Genomic DNA, 15190 nt, shown 5'->3' with positions numbered 1-15190 from the left:
AGGTCTTTCAATATCTCCCTTGCAAAATCTTTCATCTAATTAACGATCTATCCCTAAAACATATAAGTAATATTGTAACATATATTGAATGAAGTCTTCACTTTAATTTCCTGATTACGTTCCTCTGTTTTTTTTTTTCTTTTTTCTTTTTTGTACTTATCTATTACCGAACTGCCTGCTAAGATCACACAAGTAATTTGCAGGCTCCCAGCTTCTGTCTCTGGTTAGCCCTCCTGTGACTCTGTTTCAGCTCTGGTTTGCTTTTACATGGGTCAAGCCTCCTTACTCTTTCCTTTTTTAATAGATTACCCAATTTGAATGGATTTCAGTATTTCACAAACCTTTTGTTTCTCTGCAGTTAACGTAAGAAATCCAAAGCACTGGATCAAGAGCTATAGTAATTTAATATTCATGCCTGTTTTTCAGCACCTTCAAAACGCACATTGCACAGGATCTTCAATTATGTGCTATATATCTTTTACTGCAGTAGTATTTTATCGTAGAAATGGGAGATTCTTGACAGTAGGCAAAATGCATCCAGACAAAAAACCACAGTGAAAGACTGTTTATGATTTCATATTTTAGGTTATAATTTAGCATCATACAATCAATATTGTGCTGCAAGCTATAAAGCCCGTGCAGATGAGCATAAAAAAGCACAAATTTTCTCACCTTCATAGTGAGCATCTCCTGGCATGGCCAGGTTCAAAACTGGAATGCTAAAACTCATAGCTAACAAAAGAAGTTAGTTTTATCCAAAGGCCAGGACTGCTATGTACGCCCAATGCTTCTGTGTTAGCAGCCAAATTTTGGTGTACTTATCTGAACATCTTTTGCATCACCCATCAAAATTATTTCACATGGTTGCTGGACTCGAAATAATTCATCGAGGTCCATTATGCAGAAAGCAGCAACAGGGCTAGCATATTGCAAATGAAAAAAAAACAAAACAAACAAAAACCAGTTTGCAACCCTTTGATGCAGGCAGCTCTTAAACTTCTGTGGGACAAGAAATCCAAAGGCTTCGTAACAATAACCTTGTATTCTCTAAAATGCATACTGGCTTGTCCAGATACCTGAAATCTATCTTACATACATGGTGCTATCAAACTAACACATTCATCCTCTTACGAGGAATGAACCCTGAAGATGTGAAGAAATAAATAAATTGGTCTGGGATTACTACGTGAAAAATGCCCACTGCCAAGGCAGTCTTATGAATAGCTGTGGCTAAACCAGCTTTTATATAAAGTCACCACAGTACCCTCAAATATGAGGGAATAACACAAGCAAAGAAAGCAACATTCTTGTTGGAAACAATATCTGACATTACTTCAAATACTCATCAGTAACAGCAGCTCCATTAAGGGACTGAAGATGAATACTAATAGAAATACCCTCACCTGACTATTAGGAATTACTTAACTCTTTGGATGCTTAAAATAAATCTACCAACAAGTTTAGCTTAGAATACTTTTTGCTGTGGGAGTGTGGCGTGTCTCACTTTGTGGGGATCACAAACGGTGCCTTTTGTTAAAGGCAGAAGAGAAGGACGGAGCAAAAGGGAAGGAGGAGGAACCTTAAATATTGATGCAGGTGGTATGACACCCAGGAAGAGCAGAGGACTTGTAGCAAGGGACAAACCCACAGTGAAGGCTGGGAGTGGAAAGGAGGAGAACTGAGATACCTCCAACAGGTATTTGGTGGTGTGAGATTTTGCAGTTCAGGAAGTTACCAAAATCTGTTGCACTGGAAAGGAATTTTGCCCGTCCCAGTATGGGTACGAGGGATGGGGGCTAGTTGCCTTGCAAATGGTGTATTTGAACCAACTAACGAGGCTGTTCTGAATGATCTCTACAGGCAGAGAGTTATCTTCTGGTTTATTTCAGCAGTCCAATAAAACACATTTAAGAAAGAGGAAGCACCTTCAATATTTTTGATATGCCTACTTACAAAAAAAAAAAAAGAAAAAAAAGGGGGAGGAGGGTAAATGATTAATTCAAGGTTCTGCCTTACTGGGGTTTCTTTTTAACAGCGGAGTTTACAGCAGGAAGAAAAGCCACCATATAGCACTTGCCTGTTTCCTGACAAAATTATTCCAATTTTACCATCAGGACCTAAATATGAACATCTTGATAATCTAAGGTGTTTGGCTGCAATGTCTGTTTTTTGCTCAGCAGGGAAACTGGGAAGTTGTAGCTAAGATTTTCAGAGTTTAGTATCAGGGCTTCTATCTTCTTTTCCTACTCCCACCAAGCAACATACTCACTCTCACATACAGAGGGCAGGGATCTATCCCTCCTGCTAACTCCATGCACTGAAATGATCTCAAGGCAAATTATTTTTTATACAAAGGTTATGATGATATTGCCAATCAGAGTGGCAGACAGTAACATTTGCCAAATGAATACAGACACAAACTAACCAGATGAGATTTGACAGTGCTGATGTACAAGACTCTTTGGTTTATAATCCTTTTATTCTGCCATTAGTTAGCATTCAGATACAGGACTAAGATGCTGTTAGACATCATGCAATGGAAAGGTTAGATTGGCGTTTGCAAGGTGAAACTTCAAGGTTTGAAGCAGAAAAACAGATTTCCCTTTGTTTCCACCCATAATGGCTGCAATGCACAGAAAACGATTACTTACTATCCAACTCCTCCTCCTCATCACTGGAAGAAGAGCCAATAGAAAAGAGAGTTTTAGACTTAGGAATGAGTGGAGAGATGCTGAAGGAGAAGGAGATTCGTCTCGATGGTCGAGTCCGGCCCTGGGCTGAGAAGTGGGTTAACAGCAGACATTAGAGCATGCTTGAAAATGTATTTAATAACAAAAAGGAGAGGAAGCAGCCAAAGCAAACTAGAACCAAAGCAAAGGAAACGTCTGCAAAGCATCTGGCTTCAGAAAAGGCACAAGAAACAAAGAATTAAGAATGTGCAAATTCCAGAGGATGCAGGTTTGGAGGATGCAGGCCTCAGAGGATGCAGGTCTTATTGCATGCATAATTCAACGTTCAATGTTTTCATTATATTTTGCTGGCATATTTTTATAGGAACTCATAATGAAGATTTACATGTGAACAGTTATTTTCCCAGAGTACCAGAAACGTGGTGGATCTCTGGACAAAGGGCATCTGCCTCACTGAAATAACTGCCAGGGAATCAAACTAAAACAACTGAAGACATTTATTTAATGGTGCTTTTTGCAGTTAAATAACACACCAGAGCTGCTGGGTATAGCAAGGATACTTTATCTGAAACATTCACTTAATCTACCTGGAAAAGTTCTTGCTGCTTCTACCCCTTAAATAAAAACATAACATTTTGGTAATGTTATGTCCTTCAAAACTTTCAGCTTTAAAATTAAGAGACCAAAATTTCCTTTCTTTTCTTCCCCAACATAAAACAGAAACAAAACAAAAAAACCCGACCATCTCTTCTACTGCCTTCTACTAAAACTCACAGTCCTTGTTTTAAAGAAATTGCCTAAACATGAGAAAAGCCCCTCTGCATCCTGTCCAGCCCTTGCCTAGCAGAAGTCTACCAAGTACAGTGCCAAATTTTGCAATCAGGCTGTGACATCAAATCTCCCATTATCGGGAAGATAATAGAAATAAGTTCAATTTTATTTATTTATTTATTTTAAATCTTACTGCTCTGCCTTCTGCTCATGTCAATTTCTGAAGTTATACTTATCTCCCAGTGCTATGCACTTTTCCAGGAATCCCTGCTATTTGTTTATGGCCTTGTCTGAAAAATTTGCAAATTAAAAAACGGTTTTTACTGCAATTCCTGCTTAAAAATAATTTATTTTTAACAGCAGTGCTCACGTAGTAGCATCCTTGCAAAAATTCTTTATAAGCACAGGTTTCTCTGAAAAGAGATGTAGGAGCCAGCTAGTCACTTCTTTAATTGAAATTGCTAAACAGCTCTCATGGAGATATCCAAGAACCGTACTTCCCAAACCTCATCATGCAACCCCAGGTGGAAACTTCTGTGCTGTGATCAGACAAATATCAGGCTGCTGGATACCCATCACCCCAACGCTATGGGGACACCTGCTTTCTGGTCATGCAGGTGATTCACCTCGAAGGGGAAGGGCCGGTGTGTCCTTGGGAAAGATGACTGGGACAGGGCTGGGGAAACTCTGCCCCTGGACAGGTCTGATCTACGGGCATTAAGCATCTGCATTAAGCACCTACATCAAATACCTTTGCTGCATATATTCAGGCATTTTCAAGCCATTCCATGGCATGAATAAACTAATTTGCATGCACAACAGGTAGAAGAGGCTAAAGATTTTATCAGTTAAAGACTTCCAAAGGAAAGAAGTAGCAATTATTACTCCCTTTGAACACACACATATCCTTTCAGACAATAAGATTTTTTTTTGTATAATAAAAGAAAACGAACTTTAAACAATAAAACAATAAGAAGTTTTTAAATTGCTGATATCATGCCCCAAAACTGAATTCAAAATATAAAAATATTATCTGAAGAATCTTCATGCAATGCAGCCAACACAAAGCTAACTCCTCTGACAATTTCCTTCAGCCATCAGTCATAAATGCCAATCACCCGGAGAGTTTAAGTAAAATTACGTGCACAGGTTTTCAATTCATGTACACACTTTTTCATCTTAAGCAGAGCGACCCTAGATTGGGACCCAGTGAAAGGCATTTAAAGTGAAAAACTCTTAATTGAAAAGACTTCATGCATTTATTTTGTTTAGGCTGCTTTTCAAAGGAGTTCTTCTGGTGTCCAACATCTGAAGAACATGACGAGACAACACTGCTTTCTTTCTTCTGTAGTCTACTGTCTATTTAGACTAAAAGTCAAGATGAACAATAATACTTTACTGTAAATAGAACAACCTCCTCCAGCACAGCTCAATTCAACTTCCATTTCAGTGGTTTTATTTATAGCAGTTCCTGGCTTTATAACAATGCTCCACACTGGAAATTTGCTATTCCAAAGCTGAAAGCAGTCTTCCGAGCGCTCCAGCCAACAGCTCGTGACCTCCCTCTATAAAATGCTGAAGAATTAACAGTTGTGAATGGCCACAGCAACTCCTGGAACATTTGAGACATCAGATGGAGTGTGGGTTAGAAACTCAGTCTTGGAAACTGCTTCTGCCTCAATACTTAGAGCAATATATGGGAACAATAAGAGAAAGCACTCCATATGTTTACTCGACTGGATTTAATTTTCGAAGCTTTTGTGCAAAACACGTTGCTTCCTTCTCATCCAAACATATTTAAATGGGCTGGGGATTTTTTTTTTAATTACCTACCACAAATTTATGTAAGTGGAATGTAGAAACATTGATAATTAAGTTTTCCTAGAATAATAATTTAGTTTTCCTAGAATACACCTCCATGAAATCAAGGATTTCTTGCACAGCTCTGAAGTATTCTGCTGCAATAACACGAATGTCAAAGGTAGGTGATACAAGAGAGTTGAGACTCCCAGACCTTCTTGTATAAGGCACTAAGCTGCTTTGCATGCATTTATGCTCACAACTCAATCAAGAAACCCTATTCCTCTTTCAAAGTGACTAAAGAAGAACAAAATGATTTACTGAAAAGTTACCAAATTTAGGAAAGCGTCAGAGTTGGGAAGAGACTCTGTAACCTACATGTTCAAGGTGAGTAATCGTTTTGGATGCTCACTTCAACTACCTCAGAATGCAGCAATTTTTAGAAACCATCTTCCTCTAAAAATGAGGCCCTCCTGAGGTGTTGCAAACTAACTACTGAAACAGTAACGCACACGAAAGCATTAGTCATTTTTAGCTCCAGCACCCAAAATTCACAGCAGAAGACCTCAAAGCAGAAGACTAACCCTGCTATTTCTTCCAGAGTCCCTCTAGCTATCTTGTTACATTTTCTCTTTCCCTTCTGTCTCAATGAGACCATCCTGGCTAGGCTGACACTAAAAGAGGTGGATGGGATAATCTAACTCATCTACCACCAGCTCAGGCCTTGATGGTGTTTTTAATGTGGGTCATCTTGCCAGAAAAGTGTGGCAAGATGGTAATTTGTCATATTCCAAGACGGTGGCCCAAATCTTGGATATGGTGCAGGCACATTTTCTGGACATGCTCCCGAGCAACCCCTGGACTTGCTTTGTGGGTGATCTTCTCTAGATGGCCCTGCTTGAGCAGGGGGGGTGGACCAGATGATCTCCAGAGGTCCCTTCCAACCTCAACCACTCTGTGAAACCTCCAGTGTCATAACCTCCCTGAGTGAGCCTGAAGGAAACTCTCAAGCAAGAGGGAGAAAAGCATCAGCCTGCTGGGTGCTCTCAGCCCCCGAGCATGCGTTTTCTGGGAGTTAGCCGAGTTATTTACAGTGTTTGGTTAGCAACTGGATGCAATGCCAAGAAATTGGTTGCTTAAAAAAAAATAAAAATAATGAAGGCCTTCAACACCAGGAGGAAAGAGGGCGCGCCATGGTACGGAGCAGGAGCCGGTCTGTTCATGGGACAGATCTGCCAGTGTTTTGGTTACTGTTGCTGGGGCCACATCCGTTAGGCCACATGCTTATTAATCATCGAAGAACGATGGCAAAGAATTAAAAAACGTCTTCTACGAAACACAGTCTCTGTGAGCTTCTTTCAGCAGTCCTCCCAAATGAACAAAACGCCCTTCTTTGCAGTACCTTTCCTCATTCAGCTTTGCAGAACTTGTGGTTCCTGCAGTCCGCTCTGTTCGCACCTGATGCCTCCACTCGAGTTAACAGCTTGTCACTAACGTCAGCAGCGCAGCACCAGGATGCACCTCAGTGACTAAACCGCAGGCATACGACCACCACGTAAAGCCATCTGCTGGCTTAACGGAGAGGTGCTTGGCCACCTGACCACAAAAGCCAGGTGGTGGTTTGGTTTTGTGGAGGAAGCAAAGTTGTGCCAATCACACCTACTGGCACCAGCGAGCCTTGGCCCAGGCTGCTGCCCTGCACTCCTAATTGCATGCAACAGCAAAAAGATGTGTATCTCATAACTCGAGGGAAGAAGCACATCAATAAAGAGGAAAAGATCAGGAATCATCACTGACTGACAAGACATGATCTAAAAAGTCCATACATTTTCTGGCTGGCAATTAATAAAATGAAAGCATGTGTAACATGGCCCTTCCTAAGCACATCCAGCTGCAGCTTTCTGAATGACTTTTTTCAGCTGAGGGAATCAACTCAACGAAGTTGCAAAATTAAGTGATTTTTATTGCCTCAATTAGGCTAAACTAAATTGAAAAATTTCCCCTAATCAACTTTTGCTATTTTCTTCAGGAATGGGATTCATTAAATTACACCCATCTGCCCCAAAACATTTATCTCAAATAAAAGAAACAGCAACAAACTCCCCCGAGGAGACCAAGGCATGTATCTACTTTAAAAAGAATCCCAAAGTAGGAATATAAGATCTCAAGTGGAATTTACCTCATCATCAAAGGAAGAAATTCTGAAAGGGTGCAAAATTCAAACAAACTTTTTTTGTTTTAACAATAAACTCAATCAATCATACTTTTCACACCAGTAGTCTAATTAAGAAACAAACAAAACCAACAGAATTAGAAACATCAGGGATATATTGGGAATAAAAAAATATGGATCTAAACTGAGCAAGTTCTGGTTTTCCACCCACTATTCCATGCTGCAGTGAAACACATATTTCACATAATATAGGTAAGAAAGAGCAAGTACTAGTAAATTCTGCCTTGGGAAGGTAGGTAGATGTAACATATGACAAAACAGATAAGGAGAAGGGAAAATTGTGTTACTCACTGTCCAGCGCTGGTTTACTAATTGACATTAGAGACACAGATTTGGTCAGTGGTGATGAAACAGATGAAGTACAGAAATTAAATCCTTGTGGCTGTGAGGTTGGATGAATCTGCAGAACAGAAAATAAAAACATTGGGCAAATATGTCAAGCACAGCAGCAGCATCCCAACTGCAGAACTTAAGTGTTCCTGTTTACTAAAATTCACACTTTCGAAACATGAGTAATTAAATGATCCCAGTATAAGGCAATAGGTAAAAAGTGCAAGAACAACAAAAAATGCAAGCAGCATCACAGAAGTGAAATGCAACATTTTGTTTTGTCTTTTCAGTGGAAGGCAACTACTTTTGGAACAGAGACACTGGCTTCTTGCTTGTCTTGCAAGATACTATAAAGTGGATGCTGTTAACTGTCTGATGGCCATAAAAATCACTGCTGTGATTCCAGCTCCTCAGTGGAAATAGACTTCGATTCAACATGGTAAAAAATCTAATTTTTAACTGTGCTCCCCAAAAATGCCATTCCTCAATGCAAGAGAAGACATAAGAGCCCTGACATACCATCTGTCACTGGTCAGATCTCGTAAGACCCATTTACTGCCTTGATGTGTCACTCACTGCAGTGACCCTACGAGGTAAACAGGCCGGCAGGCTAATGATTCTGGCAGGTACCCAGGAAGCCCTACAGCTGAAGCATCAAGCTCAGAAATCCAGGGTATTTAAAGTATTTAAGACCATAATTGCTTCTTTTATAAAAATAAACAGAGACTCTCATAACATCTTTGACCCATCTGTCCTTAATACCTATCATAGACCTCTGCTCCAGAGATCACACCCAATTTGCTTCATGTGCAATTAACATTTTGCTTAACTGTTCCTTATAATAATGTGCCTTTTCATTCTAGTTATGTCTATGAAAGAAAAAACAACAACTTTATTTTCCTCTTATAATAGGAAAATAAACCTTAGAACTTTGACAGATAAATTACTACTTGGTACTTGCATTTCAGAACTGCAAAAGACTACATGAGCATTAAGTGCTTAACTCTTACAACACCTGCTATTGACAATATCACTACATCTATGCTAAAAAGTTACTAACTTTCCCATGATTATACATACAATCAGTGGAAGAAAACCAGCAAGGTTCTTGTTCTCCACTCTAAGACTTTTCCCATCAACCACGCTGCCCCAAAGAATCAAGTAGCAAATTTGAACAAAGTGAAAATTCCTCTGTGTTAAAAATGAAGACTTGAATAATATTACACACACAGGGTGAAAGCCTTCGCTGTCACTTTGAAAAATGACTTTTAAAAGTGTGACGTAGAATTTCCTAGAAATCTAATAGTAGTTGGACAGCTTTACCTGGCGATCATAGTCTCCGATTTCCCCTTGCTCAAGTTCTTCGGTGAGCAAGACCAGAGACCCACACTGGTTGCTGGCAAGTGGACTCCGTCTGAGGTCTTTGGAGCTCAGAGAAGCTGCCTCCAAGTTTGCAGAGGGCTTCTTGATCTCACCAGCATCTCCAGCAAGACCTTCTAGGCTGTAACTGAAGAGAAACCATGCAGGTTAGATCCTGACAAACTCTCAGGGACTGGTGTCTTTCGGCACATAGCACTTTCAAACGTGAAACAGAACGCAGTCACTAGCTGAAGTGTGCAGGGAAACACTGATGCTATTCCTCAGCATGTTACTTCTTAATGACTGAGAGCAGGTAGCAGGGGAGGGATTTGTATTTATACTGTATTCAGAAGCATCTTGTGCTTCTAATGAGACACAGCAGTTGCTTGAGAACCATTCAACTCCTGGGTCAATGGACTTTCCCAGTGCTTTTTCTTTTTTCTTCTCGAGTGATGCACAGCAGAATCTAGAAACACTGCTTCCAAAGATTTTGGTATTTCTACATATTCTATTTGCTGGCTTTGTATTAGGTTCCCCCGGGAATAAAGCCACCCAAACTAAGCTACCTTGCATAGCACAACACTGCCTGTCCTGGTCCACCGCCCCTCGCAGCAGCCACAAAATCAGCACTGGGCTGCATGCAACGTTCATCTTTGCAGACATATCGTCTGAATCTAGTTAGCACTTGTCACTGCACAAAGCTTTGGCGCCAATAATGTCTTTCTGCCAAAGCTGGTTTCTTTTCCCCCTTCTTATTTTCTTTCTCTGCCTCTCTCTCTCTTTTTAAAATTCAATAAATGTTGTCTCCATGAGCCAATCAATGCCATTTTATCATTTGATGATGAAGCTAGGTCTGTCCAATGGAGCCAGACATAATCACTCAGTGATAATCAAAACATCAGACTTTTGCTTGCAGAACATCGGAGTTATAAAAGGTTTGGACAACCTCTGTAGAGACAGAAGCTGCTCATAGGTCAGCGACAGCTACAGAAAATAAAGCTAATACACTCTCTCCTCACCTACACAAAAGAACTCCTTTTATAAATGTGACTATCTCCATCTGATCTCTCTTAACCCTCATATTCTGCTTCTGACCCTCATGCTCCTCCTGCCAAGATCCATAACCCCACTGCCTTTCCCGTTTGGGGTTAATGTGCACGCTTTATGGATTCACCTCCCTGGACACCTCTAAGGCTAAGGTTTGACCTTACGTGCACAAAGTGCTGTTAGTCTGAAGCCAGGACTACCCTGAATATATACCCCGGCTTGAGGCTAGTATTGACATCAAAGTGGCCAACAAGCTAAGATGAACATATGAAAGGGAAAACACACTGCAGACTGTATAGATCATTTAAACAACCAGAGGAGCTTTAAATTCAGGTAGACTCGCACAGTAGTGATTGATGCTCTGAATCCATTTAGAAGCATATGTATAAACAGGCAACTTCGAAGCAAAATTTGCAATAAACCTTGAGAAAGAAGATTTAGTGATTTTTCTGAAGATTTGTCTCATGCTGATTAACAAGGAAGAAGACTGGTCGAGGCATTTACAATTTAATCTGCTTTAGGAAGATTTGACTCAAAAATGCATATCAATAGCAGGCATTATAAAGCTTATTCTAAAACACCTGCAAAGAGAAATCAGCCGTATTGATACCAGCTATTTAGGGTGCAGGAACATTTGTTCTTCTACCCCAAGGAACAATGTAGTACAGAAAAAAATGCAGTTGGTTGTGACACAACTCAGTTCAAAACACCAAATATTAGGCCATAAAGCAGTGATGAGTTGGTAATATTAGCCTGTAATTGTTAGTCAGGGTATATAGCCCAAATGGAATTAATTCCCTAACTTGAAGGAGAGATTAACTTCCTTCTCATTATCTAGTCTTCAGAAAGAGTTTTAATAGCTTTACGCACAACCAGCAAGGACTGCCAGGGGAAAACAGAAGCTATAAGCTTCGGGAGACCAGCTTCCAATTGCATTAAATCACAGAATCAGGTGAAGATCTGACCTGCAAGCATTAATCTCAACTCTGGGACTTTCTACAGAAGGAGCAAACATTGAGTGCCTTGGAAATTTTCATCTGTGGTTATCGGATTGTTTTTTTTAAGAAAGTTTTACATGACCAGCCTCTTTGAAGAAGAAACTGGAGCTTTCAATTTACAAAGAGCAAATCTGTATGAACTTAAATCCTTTACAAGACCTGCCCAGAACAAAGCGGCACTGACTCACAGTAACTCTCATTTTGATTCTTTGGCTGTCACGATTACTGTTACGATCACTGCTGCACAAAAGCACACCTTAAAATCACCACAGAGCAGAGCAGCTCAAACCAGCAGCGTGGCTTCTTGAACACTCAAAGCCAACGAAAAGCAGCCACCACCTTCACCTGCACCCCAGTTTAGAAGACCCATTACCACGACTAATCGCCGAAAAAGCAGATGAAGCAAACAGACACGTGCATACTTTAGCCAGAAGAGCAGAGGAAAAGACTTTGCATGAAAAGCTGACAACACAATTTTTGCGGTGCTCTGTTGCTGCTGCTGCACATTTATTTATACCATACCTTCTACAATTAAAGTCAGGAACCATGGCAGTGAACTGTACACCAGAGGGACACCAGCTCAAACTGGGAACATCGAAAGAGGCAAAGAAAGGAAAAGGGCTGTGATTATTGGACTGTTATGGAACAGGGGATTGTTAAAAGACTCTCACTCTTCAATATCTTAAAACAAAACCAAACACACACACAAAAACAACTCAGAAATGATGCAGTAGCTAATATATATATTTCTGGCTGCCAGAACACACCAAACAGGTAGCAGGACAGCCTGTATTTCCTCAAACCCATCCCACCCGCGAGTATACAATGGACCAGAGAAACTGCTCCTTGTGGGGAGAGATGTTTTGGGGAACACAGCGCTGAAACACACCAAAGCCAATTTTGCATAAGTAATCACACAGCCATTGTGTTAGTCTTGATTAGTATTTTCCTGGTACCTCTCATTCCAAAATCAGGAAAAGAACCCCTCACAAATATTTAATCACGTAATCCCCTCCATACAAGAATTAATAACTTCAGGCTACACCTGGGAAAAGTAAGGACGGAGAGTTACATTCTGAAAAGCTGCACAGCAAATCAGCGAAAGAGGCTGGGAGGAAAAAAACAGCTTGTCTTGCTATTAACTTGGGATTAATTCAAATCAGGGTCCTTCAAGCAGTGCTTTGACTAGAAAACCTTTCAGTTCCCATACCCCAAAAGAATCCCAAGTTACATCAGGAAAGACATAAGCAATGCAAATACAGAATGCAAATATTTTGGTTGTCATTTTAAATACTGCTTTTGTTATTTTTTCTCCGCAATCTCATGGGTCAATTGCAGGTTTTGCAGACACAAAGAAATCCATCTTCTTGTCAGCTACGGCATACAAAAGACCCCTAAATACTGGAAAAGCTGTCCAGGAAACGTACGCCATCAGAAGGAAATTTTGCATCAGCACAGATCTGCCAACGCAGTGCTGCACCAGCCCTGCTCCCAGCCCCTGGCCTCTGATCCATGCATGGAAAGGACGTGGCCAGAGCATGCTTTGCTCCAGGCCAGGAGCCTGCAGAATGAGCAGCACAAGTCTAAGCATCCCTGAGCCAGGATTTGTGAATGCCAGAAGCCTCAGATGGCATAAAGGAAGGTTCAAAGCCACTGACTACATCTGTCACTTGCCAAGTCCTTGGGTTGTTTCCACACACAGCGCAATCCTGAAAACGTCCGGGAAGGATTTGGTGGTTGGTATTCAGTGTTGGAGTGCAGATAATTACTATCTGCTTTATTAAGGATGTTAATTGGGTGAGGATGTATCTCAAGTACCTACGCTTTGCAGCCCAAAGCTCCAGGTGCTCTGCACTGGTAGCTCTCAGCTCAGTACCTAAGTACCCTCTGTGAAGACCTTCCCATCATATGCCAGTATTTCAAGGACTTTTTCATGATCAGCTACACCATGGTACCCCAAGGAAGGTATCATCCATGCTCTCCCTCTTCTTGCTCCCGCCAGCCATCTGCTTGTGGCCATGACACTGCTGGGCCCTCGGAGCTGTGCTTACGCTGACCTCCTGCCACCGACTTGTGTGCAGAAGTCAGCAATTGTGTGTGGTCGCTTCGGAATTGAAGAATAGAGAATTTTCCTCATTAAATAAACCACATATCATTTACACCTGACAGCGCACTTTAAAAGACGCCCTATTCCTGACTGTCGTAACACGTTGCAGTGACAACAGTGAGTGCTAAAACTGCAGGAAAGGGAGGCAGCAGAGGGGAGGGAGAGGAGCTGTGCATACATGCAGAAGGAGGCCAGGAAGTGGTGGAAGATTTCAGGGAAGGATAAAGGCCTTTTGGCAAGGGCTATGGAAAGCAGCCTCTTCCAGAATTATAATGGTCCTGGTGAGCCACCCACAATCTGTTGGCAACGCCATAAAAACAAGAACAAGATCGCTGCATAGCATGCAAAAACCCTTTACAGAAAAAGACGTGGGGAGGAGGGAGAGCTGTTACATACAACAGCCTTGTGTGAGAGCACAAACTGATGGAATTAGTTTCAGGCTGTTGCTCTGCAACTGGTGTTAGATAATATCAAAATGGTTGGGAGGCCAGAAAATAATAAGAGAATGGGATATCACAACATTCTCAAAACTGACCAGGTATTTTAGGTTGCCTCTTTGAGACATTTTCTTTGCTTTACATACAAGTTCAACGTTTCAGGATATTATGACTCAAGGTCTCCTGCGTAGAAGCTGTGGAAGTATTAACAGCCAAATGCTAAAAAGACGTTCATTTGCATGAGCTGAGTAGATAAATTCTGTACTTCTTCCTCCAGAGCAGAGTAATGCAAATAAAGTGGCTTCTTAGAATTAAAGTTCATGTTCTTTCTTGTGCCTTTCCTTTAAGAGCCCTCTCCTGAACTGTACAGCCCTGCTCATATGGCTTCATTTATGCTGATGCATGGTAAGGCCCTAGAAACATTTTTTCCATCTGTGGAAATATAGTAGTTTGTTTACACACGCATCTAACACGCACTTCAGGTAACAGCAGCCATTTCAAGGGAAGAGAAATCCTCAGTTAACCTGCTGCAGGAGGAGAAGCAGCGGGCTAGGGGAGACCAGAAGAGGTTGAACCACGGAACGGGAGAGGTTAAACTTCTCTTTTTTTGGTAACCTAAAAACGTATAGCTGTGGCCAGTCCGCATGGCTGCTGAGTCAAAAATTCAGTGTTCTATTTTCTGTGTTAGTAGACAGCTGAAAGGTTACGTGAGTGAAAATACAGATCTGCGTGCTGGATGAGGAACTGAAAGCGTGCTATACAGAAGGAAACCAGAAAACGCATGGAAGTAAAGAAAAAAACACTTTCTATATGTTTAGGAGACGGTTTTAAAGAACAGCAAAAGAGCAAACTTAAAGCCATTTAAGTTAAGAAGCTGCAGATGTACAGAGGGTTCTGTACCTCTGAGATTGCTTCGGTGCATCCCCTCTCCAGGTGCCCCTCCTGCACGCCCTGGCACAAGTCTCGGATGTGCTTTAGGTACAAGTCAGGCACACGCTTCCAGGTAAACAGTTATTTTAATACAGCCCAAATCTAACACGTGCCAAAACCTTAAAATTTAAGTTCTGAGATGTCTTCAAGTTATTAATAATATTGTTCTGGAGAAAATAGCTTGAGATTATGCTCTGCAGGTCAGAAAAATTGCCCTGGGTCAGGCTGGAGAGGGAAGGCAGCCAAGCAGGGGTACAACTCTACCAGGAATGCTCTGAGAGGTAGGGACTAGTCCCAGGTTTACTACGATGACGGTATGGGGTTAGTAGACACTCAAACACAAAACGGTTAGTCACGTTAGCTGGCTTTGTACCTTCTCCTATGAATGGGAGGCTTCTTTATACCATCCCCCAGAACTCGCATTGAACTGAAAATGAATCATGGACAGTGGTCAGACACTCGGATGGAACAAAATGAACAAATGGCAG

At 41.2% G+C, this 15190-nt stretch overlaps 1 protein-coding gene across 9 annotated transcripts in view; it reads right to left on the bottom strand.

The window, feature by feature from the left end:
• Window positions 1-15190, bottom strand: part of AKAP13 (A-kinase anchoring protein 13) — a 218535-nt gene that overhangs the window by 36818 nt on the left and 166527 nt on the right. For 7 of the 9 annotated variants that reach the window (XM_083850425.1, XM_083850427.1, XM_083850428.1 and 4 more), the window contains exons 14-17: window positions 15076-15129; window positions 11751-11813; window positions 9148-9331; window positions 7786-7894 (exon numbers count right to left, since the gene is read on the bottom strand). In XM_083850425.1, the coding sequence (XP_083706551.1) occupies window positions 7786-7894; window positions 9148-9331; window positions 11751-11813; window positions 15076-15129 (410 nt within the window). The remainder of the gene's footprint in view (window positions 1-7785; window positions 7895-9147; window positions 9332-11750; window positions 11814-15075; window positions 15130-15190) is intronic. The other 2 variants (XM_083850429.1, XM_083850432.1) reach the window with 2 other exon arrangements.

Source organism: Anser anser, assembly GCF_964211835.1.
Source record: "Anser anser genome assembly, chromosome: 10".
Taxonomy (NCBI): Eukaryota; Metazoa; Chordata; class Aves; order Anseriformes; family Anatidae; genus Anser; species Anser anser.
This window is presented reverse-complemented; position numbering and strand designations above follow the sequence as displayed.